The 21,190-nt window shown below is 54.4% G+C and overlaps 2 protein-coding genes across 4 annotated transcripts in view; both read left to right on the forward strand.

Moving 5' to 3' along the window:
• Window positions 1-1,895, forward strand: part of RASIP1 (Ras interacting protein 1) — a 23,674-nt gene extending 21,779 nt beyond the window's left edge. The window contains exon 12 of the mRNA XM_039466912.2: window positions 1,469-1,895. Coding sequence (XP_039322846.1) covers window positions 1,469-1,668 — 200 coding nt within the window. The 3' untranslated portion in view covers window positions 1,669-1,895. The remainder of the gene's footprint in view (window positions 1-1,468) is intronic.
• Window positions 1,896-1,969: 74 nt separating this feature from the next.
• On the forward strand, window positions 1,970-10,399 carry MAMSTR (MEF2 activating motif and SAP domain containing transcriptional regulator). Of its 3 annotated transcripts, none has more exons than XM_003940324.4 (10): window positions 1,970-2,766; window positions 3,386-3,464; window positions 6,360-6,398; window positions 7,289-7,431; window positions 7,620-7,804; window positions 8,160-8,262; window positions 8,512-8,706; window positions 9,358-9,537; window positions 9,628-9,682; window positions 9,849-10,399. In XM_003940324.4, the coding sequence occupies exons 1-10, from the start codon at window positions 2,389-2,391 to the stop codon at window positions 10,130-10,132; spliced, it is 1,641 nt and encodes a 546-aa protein (XP_003940373.2). In that variant the 5' UTR covers window positions 1,970-2,388; the 3' UTR covers window positions 10,133-10,399. The 3 variants fall into 3 exon arrangements, with proteins under 3 accessions (XP_003940373.2, XP_074242212.1, XP_074242213.1); XM_074386112.1 differs by having other exon boundaries at window positions 2,704-3,132; XM_074386111.1 differs by lacking the exon at window positions 8,512-8,706.
• The last annotated feature ends 10,791 nt before the right edge of the window (window positions 10,400-21,190 follow it).

Genomic DNA, 21,190 nt, shown 5'->3' on the forward strand with positions numbered 1-21,190 from the left:
GGGGGACAGAGACCCAGAGTAAGGGAGGGAACAGAGACCCGGGGGGGGGGGGCGGACAGAGACCCGGGGGGCGGGAACAGAGACCCAGAGAGGAGAGGTGGAAAGAGACCCGGAGAGAGAGGAGGGGGACAGAGACGCAGAGTGAGGTGGGTGAACAGAGACCCAGAGGGAGGGGGGCAGACTCGGGGTGGGGGGGGACAGAGACCGAGAGAGGAGAGGTGGAAAGAGACCCGGAGAGAGAGGAGAGGGACAGGGACCCAGAGAGAGAGGAGGGGGACAGAGACGCAGAGTGAGGTGGGTGAACAGAGACCCAGAGGGAGGGGGGCAGACTCGGGGTGGGGGGGGACAGAGACCCAGAAAGAGCGACAGAGACCTAGAGAGAGAGGGGAACAGACTGGGGGAGGGGACAGAGACCCGGGGTGGGGGACAGAGAACCAGAGAGGGAGGGGGGGACAGAGACCCAGAGAGAGGGGACAGAGACCCCGAAAGAGAGGTGGAGAGAGACCCGGAGAGAGAGGAGGGGGACAGACTCGGGGGGGAACAGAGACCCGGGGGGGGGAGAGAAAGACTGGGGGGGGGACAGAGACCCACAAAAGGGGACAGAGAACCAGAGAGAGAGACCCGGAGAGAGAGGAGGGGACAGAGACCCGGAGATGGGCGGGGGGTGGACAGAGACCCAGAGAGAGAAGAGGGGGACAGAGACGGGGGGGGGACAGAGACCCACAGACAGAGGGGTACAGAGATCCACAGAGAGGAGGGGGACAGAGACCCAGAGAAAGAGGGGGACCCAGAAAGAGTGACAGAGACCCACAGACAAAGGGGAACAGAGACCCAGAAAGAGCGACAGAGAATGGGGAGGGGACAGAGACCCAGAGAAGGGAGGAGAGGACAGAGACCCCGAGAGAGAGGAGGGGGTCAGAGACCCAGCAAGAGCGAAGAGACCCACAGGCAAAGGGGGACAGAGACCCAGAGAGAGGGGGACAGACTCGGGGTGGGGGGGACAGAGACCCAGAGAGAGAGGGGGACAGACTGGGGGGGACAGAGACCCAGAGAGAGAGAGACAGAGGGGGATAGACTGGGGGTGGGGACAGAGCCGGGAGGGGGACAGAGACCCAGAAAGAGCGACAGAGACCTGGAGGAGCGACAGAGACCCAGAGTGAGGGGGGAACAGAGACCCAGAGAGAGAGGGACAGAGACCCGGGGGGGGGTGGAAAGAGACCCAGAGACAGAGTAGGGGGACAGGGACCCAGAGAGAGAGGAGGGGGACACAGACCCACAGAAAAAGGGGGACAGAGAACCAGAGAGGGGGCGACAGAGACTCGGCAGGAGAGGACAGAGACCCGGAGAGAGAGGGGGACAGAGACCCTGCCTTGGGAGTTTCTGGGATTTGAAGTTTTCGTTTCCTTTCGTTGTGACCCAACCACCTCAGGCCACTTTGACTCTGACTCCATCATCTTCGTCCTCACAGGGGATATCTTCGAAAGCTTCTCCTCGCACCCGCCTCTCATCCTGCCCCTGGGGAGCTCGCGCCTGCGCCTTAGTGGTCCAGTGACGGACGACGCCTTGCACCGAGAACTGCGCCGGCTCCGCCGCCTCCTCTGGGACCTTGAGCAGCAGGAGCTGCCAGCCAATTATCGCCACGGGACTCCCGTGGTCACGCCTCCTTGAAGACCAATAGCAGACGAGCGCGCGCACGTTGAAAGGGCATGGGCTCCTCCTCCTGGGAGCCCGCCTGAGCGCAGAGCTTTCTGGGAGTTGTGGTTTTTATCTCGCGTGAACTGCTGGGGATTGAGTTTTCGGGCAGTAGCGGATGGGGCGGTGGGAGCTTGGGCTTAGGGTGTGAATACTAAAAAGTAATAAAGGTATTTGGGGTAACGGCAGCGCCTCGGTTAAAACGCAGGGGCGCTCATGACTTTTCCGCAGAACAAGGTTGCAGAGCCTTTATCTGGGCCCCCGCAGAGTCCAAGGAGGTATTTATAGCCACGGCCTTGGCTTGCCGTTTCACGTGTAATCCAACCCCAGAGCACTGGAACCTCCCACACATCTCAGAGCACAGCCCCAAGCTTGCTCTGCCGATTATTAAGCCCTCGGTCCTCCTAGTGGGAACCAGCGCTCTCTCCCTCCCCACACCCCCAATCCATAGTCCACCCCCTCTCCAGGAATCGGAGTCCCCAGCCCCCTCGGGCCCCGTCTACCTGCCCGGCACACCGCCAATCCCAACCCTTCGGTCCTTGTTCCCAGCACTCCGAGTCCCGGCTCCTGCCTCTTTTTCTTCACACCCTGGAGTCCAAGTCCCCATCCCTCTCCTTTCTTGGATCCAGGAATCTGGGCCCCCAGTTTGAACTTTTCACTCCCCTGAACCTGACTCCTGTTGCTGCGTCAGGGAAAATGCAGGCGACAGGTGGCACCTGCCGGCAAGGCTGGGACATGACCACCTGCCGCTGCTGCTCACACGGCGCCCCTCTGCAGGCACCTGCTTCTGTCAGTCCTGCCGCCGCTCCGCCCGATCCCACAGCCCCAGGACGCGCAGCAGGAGCGAACCGGGCAACCCCCCCCTTTCCACCTGCCAGCATCCCCCCCACAGGCCCACTCAGGCCCTCCCAGTGGGTTCTGCCCCCCCATTCTCAGGGTCCCCCGCGGCGCTCCCGGCACACCCCAGGAAGGTGGGTCGGAGGCGGTCCCAGGCTAGTAGGCGGAGCCTGCGGTGTCCAGCCTCGGCTTCTAGACTCAACCCTCCCCAGAGCACAGCTTCGCCGAGCCCATCTGGTGAGAAGCCCCTGGGGTGGACGGGGGGTGGGGGCACACTCCTCCTGTCCCCTGTGTGGTCCCAGTCCCTTCCCCAGACACCCCGGTGGCTGACACCCCACTCCTTCTCAGATGCAAGGCACAGGGACCCTTCTGTTCCTCAGAAACCTGTCAGGGCCCCGTTCCCCTCTCCACCCAGGATCTTGAATTCCGGTCTCCTTCGAGTATTGGGTTCCAGCCTTTCACCTCCTTCTCCTTCAAGATTCAGGAGTCCAGCCCTGCTGCTTCCTTCCTTTCCTAGACTCAGGGGTCCCCACCCAGGATGCCCTCCGCCTCAGGACCCAGGAGTCCCAGATAGCAGGTCCCTCCCCTCCCAGGATCCAGGAGGTGAGGCCCTCCGCCCCTATCTTTCACACCAGGGTTCTGGGTCCCCCGCTTCCTCCTCCCTCAGAGTAAGGTGTCAGGGTCGGCAGCCTTCGCCTCTGCAGCCCCTGGGCTCCACAAGTTATGACCCAAAGCTACTCCTGTCCCACCTCCGCTGGGCCCTTTCCCTGCTTAACTCACTCACAGGGACAGCCTCCCGACCTCCACTCTGAGCCTGCCCTCTGTGGGGCGCCTGCCCTCCCCCACCTCCATCCAGGTCCCCATCCCGGCCTTGGCAATGACCCTGGCAGCTTCCTCCCAGCGTTCCCAATTCATTCGCTCCAAGTTCCGATCTGGTGAGAGAGGGCTCTCTTCACGCGTGGGGGATGGGATCCTGAGAATGCTGTCCTCTGGGGTGGGAGGGGCGGCGGGACCCGTGAGGCATGTGTTTGTGTGCAAAGGGTCACTTTGCATAAAGGGGACCCCAGCACAGGGGTCAAGCTGTGGTGGATCCAAGAGTGTGCCAGTGGCAAGTACCAAGCTCACAGGCGCAATGGGGATTGTGGCCAGGGGTGGGCGTGCAGAGGGTTCAAGGACGATGGCTTACACTGGCGCATGTGCAGAGGCTGAAGAGCAGAGGAGGGACTTCAGATGAACAGTGTGGGAATTTGGGTGAGGGGACAAAGAAGTGTCAAGCAAAGTGTCAAAGGTCTTGCTTTTGGTCCCAGGGCAGGCGAAAAGTGTGCAAGTGTTTTGAACTAGAGGTCAGTTCCTGAGAAGGCAAAGGGTACACGAGTGTGCAACTCAGTGTGCCTGTGCGGTTGGATGGGTGCAAAGACACCAATCACCAAAGAACAAGGAGTGTGCAAACAGCTGCCTAAGTCCAGGCCGGGCATGGTGACTCACCCTTGTCATCTCAGCACTTTGGGAGGCTGAAGGGGGCAGATAACCAGGTCAGGAGTTCAAGACCAGGCTGGCCAACATGGTGAAACCTCTCTACGGAAGATAGAAAAAATTAGCTGGGCATGGTGACCAGGGCCTGTAATCTCAGCTACTCAGGAGGCTGAGGCAGAAGAATCACTTGAACTCGGGAGGCGGAAGTTGCAGTGAGCCGATTGTGCCATTGCACTCCAGCTTGGGCGACAGGGTGAGACTGTCACACACACACACACACACACACACACACACACACACACACACACACGGTACATATGTTAAAAGAAGAGCAGAAATGTGCAGACAGATCCTTGCTCCCAAACTGGGGGACAAACCCTGAGTGTGCAATAAAATAGTGAAAATTCACCCCGGCCGGACACAGTGGCTCATGCCTGTAATCCCAGCATTTTGGGAGGCCAAGGCAGGTGGATCATCTGAGATCAGGAGTTCAAGACCAGCCTGTCCAATATGACAAAACACCTCTACTAAAAATACAAAAAATTGACGCTGGGCGCAGTGGCTCATACCTGTAATCTAAGCACTTTGGGAGGCCAAGGTGGGCGGATTACCTGAGCTCAGGAGTTCAAGACCAGCCTAGGGAACACAGTGAAACTCCATCTCTACTAAAAGTACAAAAAATTAGCTGGGTGTGTAGTGCGTGCCTATAGTCCCAGGTACTCAGGAAGCTGCAGCAGAACTGCTTGAACCTGAGAGTCAGAGGTTGTAGTGAGCTGAGATCGCACCACTGCACTCCAGCCTGGGTGACACAGTGAGACAGTCTCAAAAAAAAAAAAAAAAAAATTACATGGTGTGATGGCAGGCACCTGTAATCCCCAGCTACTTGGGATGCTAAGGCAGGAGAGGCACTTAAACTCGGGAGGTGGAGGTTACAGCGAGTGGAGATCGCAACACTGCACTCCAGCCTGGGCGGCAGAGTGAGATTCTGTCTCAAAAAAAAAAAAAAAAAAAAAAAGGCCGGGTGCGGTGGCTCAAGCCTTTAATCCCAGCACTTTGGGAGGCTGAAGTGGGTGAATCACGAGGTCAAGAGATCGAGACCATCCTGGTCAACATGGTGAAACCCGGTCTCTACTAAAAATACAAAAAATTAGCTGGGCATGGTGGCGTGTGCCTGTAATCCCAGCTACTCAGGAGGCTAAGGCAGGAGAATTGCCTGAGCCCAGGAGGCGGAGGTTGCAGTGAGCCGAGATCGCGCCATTGCACTCCAGCCTGGGTAACAAGAGCAAAACTCTGTCTCAAAAAAAAAAAAAAAAAAAAAAAAAAAAAGATAGTTGACATTCATCCTGAGCAACACAGCAGCAAAACCCTGTCTCTACCAAAACATCAAAACAAAACAATTTAGCTGGGTGTGGTGGTACGTGCTTGCAGTCCCAGGGACTCAAGAGAAAGTTGGGAGGATGGGTTGAGCCCCGGAGTTCAAGGCTGCAGTGAGCTATGATCGTGCCAGTGCACTCCAACCTGGGCTACCGAGCGAGACCCTGTCTCTAGAAAAAATAAAACAAATTTTTAAAAAGGGAAAAAGTGTTAACATAGAAGCTGGCCAGGCATGGTGGCTCACGCCTGTAATTCCAACACTTTGGGAGGATGAGGCGGGTGGACTACGAGGTGAAAAGATCAAGACTATCCCGCTCAACAACTTGAAACCCTGTCTCTGCTAAAAACACAGAAAAAAATTAGTTGGGTGTGGTGTTGCGCACCTGTAGTCCCAGCTACTCAGGAGACTGAGGCAGAAGAATCCCTTCAACCCAGGAGGCAGAGGCTGCAGTGAGCCAAGATCGTGCCATTGCCCTCCAGCCTGGCGCCAGAAAAATGGCACGTGTGCCAAACTAGAGCCCAGAGAGATGCATATTTAAAATGTGGACATTCGGAGAGTGTTGACTGTGGGAAGGCCCCGAGACAGGGCAGAAAGTAGCAGGACTGCATGGGTAAGGGGAGGCGAGGTGCAAAGGGGCCAGGCTGCCAAGATGGCAACTGTGCAGGGGGTGGGGTGGGCACACGCTTGCTCGTGGAGGGGGCAGGTGGAGCTGGGGGCAGGGCTGCCGCCTGCCTGCATGTTAGCTGGCTCGTGGCCCCAGAGTGGCGCTGGCCCGAGGCGCTGTGCTGGCAGGGAGCAAGCGGGAGGCCCAAGGAAGGGAGCGTGCTGCCCGCCCACCCGCTTGCAAGGACTGTGTAAGGGGGCTGGGCACACGGGTCCCGCCAACAACTGCAGCTCCCACCTCCCTGCCAAGGCCAGGCTCCTGGACACTCCCTGCCCGCCTTCCTCCTCCCACCTTCCACCTCCCTCCTCCCCTCCACAGTCCTCCAGCTTCGGATCCACAGACGGAATCAGGAGCGGAGTAAGTGTGGGCCCTTAAAGGGAGGGGATGGTGATCCCCCTTCACAGGGATATCCTGGAAAACAGCTGCCAGCTATCCCTCATTGGTTACTGCAGCTCAGTCCCTATCCCCCGGGAGAAACCAAAAACCCATCCAGTCCTTTCCCAAGGATCCAGGGGTCCAGGTCCCTGGCCACCCCCAGGAGCTCTGCTTCCCGATTCTCCACCCGAGTGAGACATGTGAGTTTCGGTCCTGCTTCTTTAGAGAAGACAGGCATCCCAGACTCCACATTTGGTATACATGAGAAGCTGAGACGGAGTCTCACTCTGTCACCAGGCTGGAGTACAGTGGCTTGATCTCAGCTCACTGCAGCCTCCCCTTCTCAAGTTCAAGCCATTATCCTGCCTCAGCCTCCTCCTGAGGAGCTGGGATTACAAGTGCCTGCCACCACACCTGGCTAATTTTCATATTTTTAGTAGAGACGGGTTTTCACCATGTTGGCCAGGCTGCTCTCGAACTCCTGACCACAAGTGATCCACCCACCTCAGACTCCAAAATGCTGGGATTACAGGCATGACCCACCGCCTGGATGTAGCTTTCAGCTTCTCCTCTCCAATAACCAGGCATGCAGGCCCCACCCCTGTCCTAGCAAAACCTCAGACATCTGGGATCATCGGCTACCACACCCCTTTGTGATAGAAAATTCCTGCTTTACTGCACAATTTAACAACCGGGGCCCCTACACCTCCACCCTCAGATCTAGCAGTCTCGGCACCCAACTCCCAGCACTCAGGTCTTGCCCCCTGGCCTGCCCTCCTGCACCCTGGGGCCCCACTTTCCACACAGCCCTGCCCCTCCCGGCCTGGCTGGCTGCCGGCGGGCCTCTCAGGGTCCTTCATCCGTCTCTCCAGTCTCGGATCCTGACCCGTGGATCTCAGCCTCCAGCCCTGCTCTAGCCCCAGCCTTGCCCTCGGGCACAGCCCCTTTCCTCTTCAGCCCTGGGGTCCTGCTCCCTGAGCCCGAATCGTGTCCTCCTTGGAGGTCCCTGAAGAAGGTAAGTCTGGACTGAAGGGAGGTCCCTCTGTTCCCCTTGCTACTGCTGCCATGTTTGCTCTTCTTTGGGGGCACGGAGCTGATCCCGTACTTGGCATGTAGCCCTGGGGGTGTATGTGGGGGGCGGGAGGGAGAGGCAGGAAGGTGGGAGGGGCACTGAGGCCCAGCAAACGATACCTGCTCTTTCAGGAGTCTCCCAAGACCTCCCAACGGTGGAGGGAGCCCAAGCCCACGGGGAACTTGACATACCACCAGTACATGCCCCCAGAGCCCAGACAGGGAGCCAGGGCTGGCCCCCAAGCCGAGGAGTCCGCCCTGGGTCCTCCGGGGCCACCTCTGTGGGAAGGGACAGAGTCACAGCTGCCACATCCTAGGTATGACACCCATTTCCCTTCTCCCAGGACCCAGAAATCCAGGTCCCAGCATTCTCCTGCCTCAAACCTACAGTCCAAGACCAGGGGAGTCGGGCCCCAAACCCCCCTCCTCCCCCAAGGTTTACGAGCCCAGGATCCCAGCCCCTCGCCCTTCAGACCTGAGTCTGAGATCCCAGTTCCTTCTCCCCTGTGCACAGAAATCTAGCCCCATGTTTGCGCCCTCAGAGACCCAGAATTCTGGGCCCCCGCTTTTCTGCATCTTCCCCAGCCCCCGAACCTTTGGGTTTGAGGACCCCAGAACGCCTCCCCACCCCTGCCCCTCTAACCTTTGCTCACCCCTCACGATTATCGCCAGGATGAAGCCCACTCCCCTCACTCCCCGCCCACCAGGAGTCCTCAGACCCTCGCCCCCTCCACACAAGTTGGAACTCCAGACCCTTAAACTGGAGGAGCTGACGGTGAGTCTGGGGTGTAACTTTCCAGGTTGCTTCTCTCCCTCGGTGGGGTCCCAGACATCCAACCCCGCAGCCTCTGCCCCCTGCAAATCCAGGAGGTCGGGTACCTAGTCCCATCCTGTTTTAGGGTCCCAGGAGTCCAGACCCTCCCAGACCCCCAGTGCCTCCTTTCTGTTTCCGAACATCCCGTCCCGGGTCCCGCCTGCGCCCAGAGTTCGCCCAGCACCGCCTGTCCCCACCCCTCCTCCCCAGGTCTCAGAGCTCCGGCAGCAGCTGCGCCTGCGGGGCCTCCCAGTGTCGGGGACCAAGTCTATGCTCCTGGAGCGCATGCGCGGCGGCGCCACGCCCCGCGAGCGGCCGAAGCCGCGGCGCGAGGACAGTCCCGCGGGTGCTCCCTGGCCGCGCCTCAGGCCCAAGGCCCTGGCAGCCGCCCGGCGGCCGAGCTCGGTGAGGGCGGGGCTATGCGTGTGTGGACCAATAAAGAGAAAGCAAAGTGGGACGGGGCGGGAAGTCGATAAAACTAGCCAATGAAGTGTGGGGGCGTGGCCTAGCGATGCGGAGCCTTGAAGGCGAGGGGGCGTGGCTCAGAGCAACAGAAGGAGGATCTTTAGGGAAGAGGAGATAATGAAAGAATATGGGGCCCGGTGCGGTGGCTCAAGCCTGTAATCCCAGCACTTTGGGAGGCCGAGGCGGGTGGATCACGAGGTCGAGAGATCGAGACCATCCTGGTCAACATAGTGAAACCCTGTCTCTACTAAAAATACAAAAAGTTAGCTGGGCATGGTGGCGCGTGCCTGTAATCCCAGCTACTCAGGAGACGGAGGCAGGAGAATTGCCTGAACCGAGGAGGCGGAGGTTGCGGTGAGCCGAGATCGCACCATTACACTCCAGCCTGGGTACTTGGGTAGCAAGAGCGAAACTCCGTCTCAAAAAAAAAAAAAAAAAAAAAAAGAATATAGAATATGGGGCGAGGCCAAAGGAGGGATTGAGCAGCGAGGAGCCCCGACAGGGCCAAGGGGCGGAGCCACACACTGCGAGTGGGTGGGGTTGCGCCAGGTGGGCGTGGCTTACGGGAGCTCCTCCCCTTGGCCGTTCTAGGTCAAGCCCAGCGCCGCATCTCACCTGCCATCTCTTCCACGTGCCGCGGACATCCCGGGGATGGCTCCAGCTCCAGCTCCCGCTCTGGCTGCAGCTCCAGCCCTGACCCCTTCCTCAGCGCCGGCTTCCGTGGCTCTGACTCTGGAGGAGGAGCTGCAGGAAGCAATCTGGAGGGCGCAGGTAAGAGGGTACAGGTCGCATCCTCTCCAGGGGTCTCCGGTTAAGCCCAGGTCAGAGTCCCGAGTTCATGCCGAATTTTCCCATCCGCAGTTGCTTCCGAACCGGGGCATCGATGACATCCTGGAGGATCCGGTGGAGCCTGTTGGTATGATCCGAACTCCTAGATTTAAGGGAGATGGGCCTTGAAGTTCTGGACTCCTGAGTCCGCGGGAGGTGTGGGCTGGGGAGCCGAACTCCCAGAAACGGGGTACGGGGGGCTGGTGCCCGGATCCCTGACTTTCCAAGCTCAGGTATCATTCTTTATCCCGCAGACCCCCTGCCTCCCATCCCCCTGGACTTCCCTGGCTCCTTCGACGTGCTGTCTCCCTCCCCGGGCTCAGAAGGCCTCTCATCTGTTTTCTCCTCTTCATTCCCGTCCCCTACGAACTCCTCCTCTCCTTCTCCCAGGGACCCCACGGACTCCCTGGACTGGCTGGAGTCCCTGAGTGGGGGTCCTCCCCTGGGTTCTGGTCCCCCAGCCCCCAGCATCTTCTCCGCTGACTTATCTGACTCTGGCAGCAGCCGGCTGTGGGACCTGCTGGAGGGCCCATGGTGATGGATTCGGGGGCTTCCAAAAAGAGAAATGGTGGGGGTGGAAAGCAGCTCCCTGGGTGGGGCGAGAAGGACCAGCAGAGCCCTTCCTACCGCAGACACAGGACTGGAGACCACCTCCCACCCCACCTGCCTCCTGAAGTGCTGCTGACCGAAACTGCCTGAACTTTGCCTACTTGGCCCCCTTACCATGCGCCTCCAGGGTTGTACGGTTGGGGGGCTTCTTTCGCTGCTGGCCACGGCAAACAAGCTGCTTGCTGCTTCTTTCAGAGACCTCATGGATGTTTTTACATGTACCCACCCCCAGCAGATGGCTGCCTATTGTCTGGGGGGCCTAGAGAGTGGTTATGCCTTTGGGATACAGGAGAGGAGCAAGAAAGAGTGGAGGGGGAGAATGGGGGGCAAGGACTTGACCCCCCAGGGTTCTGGTTGGAGATGAAAGTATTAGAAACATCTGGTCTAAGATCAGCTTCTCTTGGAAGCAGAGCTTGAGGTAAGATATAGATGCAAGTGATTTATTAAAGAAGTGTTCAGCTGGGCGAAGTGGCTCAAGCCTGTAATCCCAACACTTTGGGAGGCCGAGGCGGGTGGATCACGAGGTCGAGAGATCGAGACCAGCCTGGTCAACATGGTGAAACCCCGTCTCTGCTAAAAATACAAAAAATTAGCTGGGCATGGTGGCGCGTGCCTGTCATCCCAGCTACTCAGGAGGCTGAGGCAGGAGAATTGCCTGAACCCAGGAGGCGGAGGTTGCGGTGAACCGAGATCGCGCCATTGCCCTCCAGCCTGGGTAACAAGAGCGAAACTCCGTCTCAAAAAAAACAAACAAACAAAAAAAACAAACGAACAACAACAACAAAAAAAAACACAACTGTTCAGCTGGGTGTGGTGGCTCTAATCCCAGCACTTTGGTAGGCCGAGGCAGGTGGATCATGAGGTCAAGAGATCGAGATTGCCGGGCGCTGTGGCTCAAGCCTGTAATCCCAGCACTTTAGGAGGCCGAGGCGGGTGGATCATGAGGTCAAGAGATTGAGACCATCCTGGTCAACATGGTGAAACCCTGTCTCTACTAAAAATACAAAAAATTAGCTGGGCATGGTGGCGCGTGCCTGTAATCCCAGCTACTCAGGAGGCTGAGGCAGGAGAATTGCCTGAACCCAGGAGGCGGAGGTTGCGGTGAGCCGAGATTGAGCCATTGCACTCCAGCCTGGGTAACAAGAGCAAAACTCCGTCTCAAAAAAAAAAAAAAAAAAAAAAAAAAAAAAAAAAATTATTCCAGCCGGTACAGTGGCTCATGCCTATAATCCCAGCACTTTGGGCGGCTGAGGTGGGTGGATCACCTGAGATCAGAAGTTTGAGACCAGCTGGCCAACATGGTGAAACCCTGTCTCTACAAAAAAAAAAAAAAAAAAAAAAAATTAGCTGGGCATGGTGGTGCATGCCTGGAATCCCAGCTACTTGGGAGGCTGAGGCAGGAGAATCACTTGAACCCGGGACACAGAGGTTGCAGTGAACCAAGATCATCACATTGCACTCCAGCCTGGGCAACAGGAGCAAAACTCCATCTCAAAAAACAAAAAAGAAAAAAACCAAAGAGAGAGAGACAAGTGTTCCAAGGAAAAATCAGTAGAAGAGTGGAGAAAACGGAACAGCAAAGGGGAAGAGGAGCAAGAGGTGATTTCAAGTGAGGTTTCAACCTCAGCCTAATCCTTTGGGGAGCTCCAGAGCACAAATTAAGTTGCGGAGTCTTTCCCATCTTGGGACACACGCAACTGGGTCTTTGTATCTTCCTGTGTGAGCTTATTATAGCCTAATAACAAACCACCCCTAGACCAGGCTCAGTGGCTCACACCTGTAATTCCAGCACTTGGAGAGGCTGAGGCAGGCAGATCACTTGAGGCCAGGAGTTTGAGACCAGCCTGGCCAACATGGTGAAACCCTTCTCTACCAAAACTACAAAAAACAAATTAGCTGGGCATGGTGGTGTGAGACTGTAATCCTAGCTACTTGATAGGTCACGGCAGGAGAGTTGCCTGAAACCAGGAAGTGGAGGTTGCAGCGAGCTGAGACAATGACACTTCACTCCAGCCTCGCAACAGAGTGATACTCCATCTCTAAACAAGCAACAAAAACCCACGCCACCCCAAAACTTAGAGTTGTAAAACGGTAACTCTGATTGCTCACAAATGCACAGGTGGACTAGGCTCAGCAGAACAGTTCTTCAGTCCCATGTGATGTTGGCTAGAGCTGTAGTCATCTCAGGGCCCAACTGGCTGGCACATCCAAGACGGTGCACTCAGATGTGTGCAGCACTACCAAGTCCAGCTTGGCTGTAGAGGCACCTGTCCAGGTGACAATGAAGGAATAGAGAAGCAGACAGGAAGATAAAACAGCAAAGTGAGCCTCTTGAGGTGGGGTCGGGGGGAGCAACAGCCTTCCGAGCTGACAGACCCAAGGGCTGACGGCATTCTGGGCTGGGAACTCGAGCGGACGCTGATCCACGGGTTTATTCTCTCTGAACAGGTGCTCATTATTAGCAAGCAGGTGTTCCGTATTCTCTTACAACAAAATATACCAAATAGGCAGCTGGTGCTCACTCACCACTGATCACAGACAAACTAAAAAGCGTTCTCCACGAGGGAGCCACGGGGGCAGGGTCAGATGTTCTGAGCTTAAATAATTGTTTTAACCGGTGTATGATATTTATACATTGTCCTGCCACTTTAGAATGCCCCACGTAGTTTTCTACTGTGGGGGGAGGGGTAGCTAGGTTTCCCTTGCTATTTCTTTTTTTTTCCCTGGCAACTTTCATTTTAAAAAAAAGTAGGTAACCAGCAGCCCTCAGGGCTGTTTTGTCTATGGAGTAGCCTTTTTTTTTTTTTTTTTGAAATGGAGTCTCGCTCTGTAGCCCAGGCTGGAGTACAGTGACGCAATCTCCGCTCACTGTAACCTCCGCCTCCAGGGTCCCGGTTCAAGCAATTCTCCTACCTCAGCCCCTCAAGTAGCTTGGATTACAGGCACGAGCCACCATGCCCAGCTAATTTTTGTATTTTTTAGTAGGGACAGGGTTTCACCACGTTGGCCAGTCTGATCTTGAACTCCTGACCTCGTGATCCACCCGCCTCAGCCTCCCAAAGTGCTGGGATGATAGGCATGAGCCACTGCACCTGCTATCATTCATTCTAGCAAACAATACATTCCATCATACACTCAGCATTTCTCAATATGGCACCATGGTGCCAGCAGCATGAAGGCTGGGTCCACCTGGGTTGTGGGGACAGCTGAACTTCTCTCATTCTCTATGTAGGGTCAGTGCTGGCCCTCTGTGGTCTCTCCATCAGGGTAACTAGACTTGCATGATATCTCAGGGCTCCTAAGAGTGAGTATTCCAAGAGGGGGGAACAGAAGCTGCCAGTCTCTTAAAGACTAGATTTGGAACTGGCATTGTTAGACCCTAGTGAGATAGAAGGAAAGTGTCTCACTAACTGAATTCCAATTGGGAGTCCTTCACTGCCAGCAACCCACAGTCAGCTCGTGCTCAAAATGTCTCGGCCATGAGGAAGCGGCTTTATTCCTTTTTATACCTTGCTGAAGAAAGGGGAGGGGGAGCCTAGCTCAAGCAGAAGTTACAGAAGCAGAACAAGCAAGTTAGACGAGGAGGCTGGTAACCAGGAGGCAGGAGGCTCCCATGATTGTTGATTAGTAAGGAGGGTATACACCAGCGGCTCCCATGATTGCTGGTTACCAAGGGGGGTATTCGGTACTTGCCATATAATCAGTCAAGGAGGTATTCACAATAGCAAGTGGGCTTGCCAAGCAGGATAGGTTTACAATGGTTCTATGCCTCTAGAGTTCTCAGCATGACATGACCCAGCACAGCAGCATGACCCAGGCACTCAAGGGAGAAATGGCTGGAGGGGTGAGGTGGGGGTTAAGATGGAGTCTGTCTGGCTCTCAGCAAGATGGAGTCTGTCAGACTAACACAGGGTAGGTTAACACAGCACAATTTCTCTTCCACTATATTTTATAATTAATGCAAGACAGGCAAGCCCAGATTACATATGGGATGGGACTATACAAATTTGTGAATATCAGGGGCGTGCTCTCTAGGGGTTATATTTGGAGACTTACCACTATACCAGCCCTGGTCAGTCCTGGGCCATGGGTGACGGAGGGAGGGAGGAATGACGTAAACCCTCAGGCATTCCAGCCCAACGCAGTCCTGGGAAGAACGTCATACGGCAAGTTGTTAGCAGCAAAATGTTTTCAAATGTAGGTTTCAGGGCTGGGCACCATGGTTCATACCTGCAGTCCCAGCTACTCTGGAGGCGGAGACAGGAGGATCACTTGAGCCTGGGGGTTTGAGGTTGCAGTGAGCTATAATTGCACCATTGCACTCCAGCCTGGGCAACAGAGCAAGATCCTTGGAAAAAAAAACAAAAAAGGCCGGGTGTGGTGGCTTATGCCTGTCACCTTAGTACTTTGGGTAGCAAAGCAGGTGGATCACCTGAGGTCAGAAGTTCGAGACCAGGCCGGGCTCGGTGGCTCAAGCCTGTAATCCCAGCACTTTGGGAGGCCGAGGCGGGTGGATCACGAGGTCGAGAGATCGAGACCATCTTGGTCAACATAGTGAAACCCTGTCTCTACTAAAAATACAAAACACTAGCTGGGCATGGTGGCACGTGCCTGTAATCCCAGCTACTCAGGAGGCTGAGGCAGGAGAATTGCCTGAGCCCAGGAGGCGGAGGTTGCGGTGAGCCGAGATCGCGCCATTGCACTCCAGCCTGGGTAACGAGAGCGAAACTCCGTCTCAAAAAAAAAAAAAAAAAAAAAAAAAAAAAAAGAAGTTCGAGACCAGTCTGGCCAATATGGTGAAATCCCATCTCTACTAAAAATACAAAAAGAATAAATAAATAAAATAAAATGAGTGGGCCATGGTGGTGTACGCCTGTAATCCCAGCTACTCAGGAGGCTGAGGCAGGAGAATCACTTGAACCTGGGAGGCGGAGGTTGCTGTGAGCCGAGATCACGCCTGCACTCCAGCCTGAGCAACAGAATGAGACTCAGTCTCAAAAAAAAGACCCCAAAAAACAAAGAAACAAACAAAAAACAGAAGAGGCAACGTAAGCAGTTTTTTTTTTTTTTTTTTTTTTTTTTTTTGAGACGGAGTTTCACTCTTGCTACCCAGGCTGGAGTGCAATGGCGCGATCTCGGCTCACCGCAACCTCCGCCTCCTGGGTTCAGGCAATTCTCCTGCCTCAGCCTCCTGAGTAGCTCGGATTACAGGCACGCGCCACCATGCCCAGCTAGTTGTTTTGTATTTTTAGTAGAGACGGGGTTTCACTATGTTAACCAGGATGGTCTCGATCTCTTGACCTCGTGATCCACCCGCCTCGGCCTCCCAAAGAGCTGGAGTTACAGGCGTGAGCCACCGTGCCCAGCCCTTTTTTTTTTTTTTTTTTTTTTTTAAGATGGGGTTTCACCATGTTGGTCAGGCTGGTCTTGAACTCTCGACCTCAGGTGATCTGCCCACCTTGGCTTCCAAAGTGCTTGGATTACAGGAGTGAGCCACCACGCCCGGCCTCGTAAGCAGGTTTGAGATTACCTAGTTTGAATTTCAGCAGGCCTTGGAGTATAGAGGCTGTTCTGAGTTTTTGGTACCTGGCCCAGGGGTAATTAGCGCAGGTAGACAGCAGCTCAGGGAGCCCGTGCTCATAAAGGTGTGGCTAAGGCGTGGGCTCCGGATTGGCTGGTTTGCATAGGATAGGTGAGTATTTAACTATCTCTACCATTTGGCTATCCCTGGGAGGGTCAGTCTCTCCAGAGTCAGCAAGGCCCCCACACATCAAAGCAGAAGTTCAGAAAATACAAAGGCGTTATTATTATTGTTGTTGTTATTATTTTGAGACGGAGTCTCTCTCTGTCACCCAGGCTGGAGTACAGTGGCACGATCTCGGCTCACTGCAACCTCTGCCTCCCGGGTTCAAGCGATTCTCCTACCTCGGCCTCCAGAGTAGCTGGGACTAGAGGTGTGAGCCACCATGCCTAGCAAACTTTTGTATTTTTAGTAGAGACGGGTTTCACCATGTTGGCCAGGCTGGTCTTGAACCCGTGACCTCAGGTGATCCACCTGCCTCCGCCTCCCAACGCGCTGGGATTAGACACGAGCCACCATGCCTGGCACAAAGGCATGATTTTTTTTTTTTTTTTTTTGAGACGGAGTTTCGCTCTTGTTACCCAGGCTGGAGTGCAATGGCGCGATCTCGGCTCACCGCAACCTCCGCCTCCTGGGCTCAGGCAATTCTCCTGCCTCAGCCTCCTGAGTAGCTGGGATTACAGGCTCGTGCCACCATGCCCAGCTAATTTTTTGTATCTTTAGTAGAGACGGGGTTTCACCATGTTGACCAGGATGGTCTCGATCTCTCGACCTCGTGATCCACCCGCCTCAGCCTCCCAAAGTGCTGGGATTACAGGCTTGAGCCACCGCGCCCGGCTACAAAGGCATGATTAATATGACAAGCACAGAAGCTTGGGGCTGGGTGCATAGAACTGGGAAGAGGAATCCGAGGACACCTGGGTGGGCCTCCCGCACTGTCCCCTGCAGGAGGGAAAGAACAGTCGACCAGGCATGTGCAATACGACCTGGAACCAGGGACGTCCCCTTGCCCTGTTCTCAGTTTCCACATCTGTACTGCAGCCTGGTGCGGGCGATTCTGTTCACTGAGATTGTCCACACACCGGACCCGGTATAGGCATACGCCAATAAATGTCAGTCTCACCGGGGACGGTGGCTCAAGCCTGTAATCCCAGCACTTTGGGAGGCCGAGGCGGGTGGATCACGAGGTCGAGAGATCGAGACCATCCTGGTCAACATGGTGAAACCCCGTCTCTACTAAAAATACAAAAAACTAGCTGGGCGTGGTGGCACGTGCCTGTAATCCCAGCTACTCAGGAGGCTGAGGCAGGAGAATTGCCTGAGCCCAGGAGGCGGAGGTTGCGGTGAGCAGAGATCGCGCCATTGCACTCCAGCCTGGGTAACAAGGGCGAAACTCTGTCTCAAACAAACAAACAAAAATGTCAGTCACCATTATTAGCTGCTGATGGGCGATTCTGCTGCCCCAACATGTTTGCACTCTGGTGGGTGCAAGAGATCCACAATCAAAAGGGAAAGGAGTCGGGCGTGGTGACTCAGGCCTGTAATCCCGACACTTTGGGAGGCTCGGGCTGGCACATCATTTGAGGTCAGGAGTTCGATACCAGCCTAACATGGCAAAACCCTGTCTCTACTAAAAATACAAAACAATTAGCCAGGTGTGATGGTGTGCACCTGTAGTCCCACCCACTCGGGAGGCTAAGGCAGGAGAATCACTTGAACCCAGGAGGCAGATCTTGCAGTGAGCCGAGATCTCGCCACTGCACTCTGGCCTGGGTGACAGAGTGAGACTGCCTCAAAAATAAATAAATAAATAAGTAAATAAATAAATAAATAAATAAAGGGAGGGAACAAATTCGTATTACCATGAAGCAAAGGCAATGTTCTATGTCACTTTCCAGTTACAGATAAGGTAACTGAAGGTTAGAGAAAGGGAGTGATATGCTCACTGTCAGACAGATGGAGTTGCCGGAGTGGGGATTTAAATCAGATTCAGCATGTCACCACTTAGTCCACAGGAAAAAAAATTCAGATTTAGGCTGGGAACTGTGGCTCACAGCTGTAATCCCAGCACTTTGGGAGGTCAAGGCAGGAGGATCGCTTGAGGCCAGAACAGCCTGGGCGACATAGTAAGACCCCTGTCAATGAAAAAAAAAAAAAAAACAAAAAACGTTGTTTGAGACAGGGTGTTGCTCTTTCGCCCAGGCTGGAGTGCAGTGGTAAAATCATTGCCTCAACCTCTCAGACTCAAGTGATCCTCCCACCTCAGCCTCTGCAGTTTCTGGGACTACAGGCACACACCACCACGCCCAGCAATTTATTATTATTATTTTTTGCGATGCAGCTTTGCTCTTGTTGCCCAGGCTGGAGTGCAATGGCAATCCCGGCTCACTGCAACCTCCGCCTCCCAGGTTCAAGTGATCCTCCTGCCTCAGCCTCCCGAGTAGCTGGGATTACAGGCAAGCACCACCACGCCAGGCTAATATTTTGTATTTAGTAGACACGGGTTTTCACCATGTTAGGCTGCTCCCGAACTCCTGACATCAGGTGATCCACCCGCCTCAGCCTCCCAAAGTGCTGGGATTATAGGCATCAACTACCACGCCCGGCCACTTCTGTATTTTTTGTAGAGACCTAGTTTCACTATGTTGCCCAGGCTGGTCTTGAACTCCTGACCTCAAGTGATCCTCCTACCCCAGTCTCCCAAAGTGCTGGGAATACAGGCATGAGCCACCGCTCCTGTCCCAGAGACTTTTCTGACTGCATGGATCTCCACATCAATCTGTCCCCATCCCTGCCTGACTCAGGTCACTCTGTCTCGGTTCTGTCTTCCTCTGCCTCCATATCTCTTCCTCTGTTCTCTCTCTGATTTGTTCTCTGGCTGTTCGCTCCTCCCTATCTCTGTCTCCAGCTCCCTCCTGCCCTTTATCCCCGATCCATCCGTCATCCTGCCCTCAAATCTCTGTGTCTCAGCACTTGTCTTTCAGTTTCAGCCAGGACCCCGCCTGCTCCATTGCACGGTCCCCATCTCAGCTGCGTCCAGACGGGGGCAGTGTTGAGCTGAGGGTGCACTTGGTTCCTGCACTGCCCTAGGGAGTCAAGGTCAGAAGCAGGGTTGGTGGGGCGCGTGTCTGCATCTAACGCCTCGGCCCTGCATCCAACCCTTCTCCAAAGACTTCATCCCTCCCTCCTGCCTCAGGAAAACCAGGGCTGGACTAAGCGGATCAGATGGAGAGTCCCAAGCAGCGCCTTCCTGCTTTCCCCGATGTCAACGGAAGGTGGATATTTACATCATGGGGCCTGAAAAGGACCACTAAGATCAAAATGCCAAAATTACTAATTTATCTTCTAAACATACTCCTCAGAAGGATATATTCATATTCATATTCATTGTGTAGACTGGAAAAAATATTTCTCCTCCTTCCTTTCTTCCTTCTTCTTTTTTTTCTTTTGAGACAAGAGTTTTGCTCTGTTGCCCAGGATGGAATGCAGTGGTAAGATCTCAGCTCACTACAATCTCCAGCCCCTGGGTTTAAGCAATTTTCCTGACTCAGCCTCCTGAGTAGCGGGAATTACAGGTGTGTGCCACCACTCCTGGCTAATTTTTGTGGGTTTTTTTTTTTTTTTTTTTTTGACAGAGTTTCGCTCTTGTTACCCAGGCTGGAGTGCAATGGTGCAATCTTGACTCACCGCAACCTCCGCCTCCTGGCTTCAGGCAATTCTCCTGCCTCAGCCTCTTGAGTAGCTGGGATTACAGGCACGCGCCACCATGCCCAGCTGATTTTTTGTATTTTAGTACAGACGGAGTTTCACCTCGTTGACCAGGATGGTCTCGATCTCTTGACCTTGTGATCCACCCGCCTCGGCCTCCCAAAGTGCTGGGATTACAGGCTTGAGCCACCGCGCCCAGCTTAATTTTTGTATTTTTAGGAGAGATTGGGTTTCCCCATGTTGGTCAGGCTAGTCTCGAACTCCTGACCTCAAGTGATCCACCAGCCTTGGCCTCCCAAAGTACTAGGATTATAGGTGTGAGCCACCGCGCCTGCTTGCCAAAGGATCTAATGGCGTCTTTTTAATGTTGTTGTTTTTTTTTTTGAGACGGAGTTTCGCTCTTGTTACCCAGGTTGGAATGCAATGGCACGATCTCGGCTCACCGCAACCTCCGCCTCCTGGGTTCAAGCAATTCTCCTGCCTCAGCCTCCTGAGTAGCTGGGATTACAGGCACGTGCCACCATGCCCAGCTAATTTTTTTGTATCTTTAGTAGAGACGGGGTTTCACCATGTTGACCAGGATGGTCTCGATCTCTTGACCTCGTCATCCACCCGCCTCAGCCTTCCAAAGTGCTGGGATTACAGGCTTGAGCCACCGCGCCCGGCTCTTTTTAATGTTTTTAAATTTTGTTAGGGATGGGGTCTTGCTCTATTGTTTGGACTGCAGTGCTATGTACAGGTGTGATTATGACTCACTGAATCCCAGAACTCCTGGGCTCAACTGATCTTCCCACTTCAGCCTTCTGAGTAGCTGGTCCTACAGTTGCATTCTAACACACCCAGCTTTTTTCTTTTTTAAAATTTTACAATTTTATTTATTTATTTTGAGATGGACTCTTGCTCTGCTGCCCAGGCTAAAGTGTCATGGCGCAATCTCGGCTCACCGCAACCTCCGCCTCCAGGGTTCAAGTGATTCTCCTGCCTCAGCCTCCTGAGTAGTTGGGATTACAGGTGCCCACCAATGCACCTGGCTAATTTTTGTATTTTTAGTAGAGATGGGGTTTCACCATCTTGGCCAGACTGGTCTTGAACTCCTGACCTTGTGATCCACCCACCTCAGCCTCCCAAAGTGCTGGGATTGTAGGCGTGATCCACTGTGCCCAGCGGTTTTTTATTTTTTGGAGAGACAGTGTCTCCCTATGTTGCTTGCCCAGGCTGGTCTTGAACTCCTGATCTCAAGTGATTCTCCCATCTTGGCCTCCCAAAGTATTAGGATCACAGCCATGAGCCACTGTACCTGGCCTGTACTAATTATATATATATATATATTTTATTATTTGACACAGAATCTTGCTCTTTCGATCAAGCTGGAGTGCTGGAATGCAGTGGCGTGGTCTCAGCTCACTGCAACCTCTGTCTCCCGGGTTCAAGCAATTCTCCTGTCTCAGGCTCCTGAGAAGCTTGGATTACAGGCACCCACTACCATGCCTGGCTAAGTTTTGTATTTTGAGTAGAGATGGCATTTCACCATGCTGACCAGGCTGGTCTCGAACACCTGACCTCAGGTGATCTACTCACCTCGGCCTCCCAAAGTGCTGGGATTACAAGCACGAGCCATTGCACCTGGCCAAAATTTCCTTTTTCATCCAGACTTATGACAGAATTCCATCTACTCCTGATTTTTAAATTTTTTTAAAC

The sequence above is a fragment of the Saimiri boliviensis genome, chromosome 14 (assembly GCF_048565385.1).
Source record: "Saimiri boliviensis isolate mSaiBol1 chromosome 14, mSaiBol1.pri, whole genome shotgun sequence".
In the NCBI taxonomy this organism is placed as follows: domain Eukaryota; kingdom Metazoa; phylum Chordata; class Mammalia; order Primates; family Cebidae; genus Saimiri; species Saimiri boliviensis.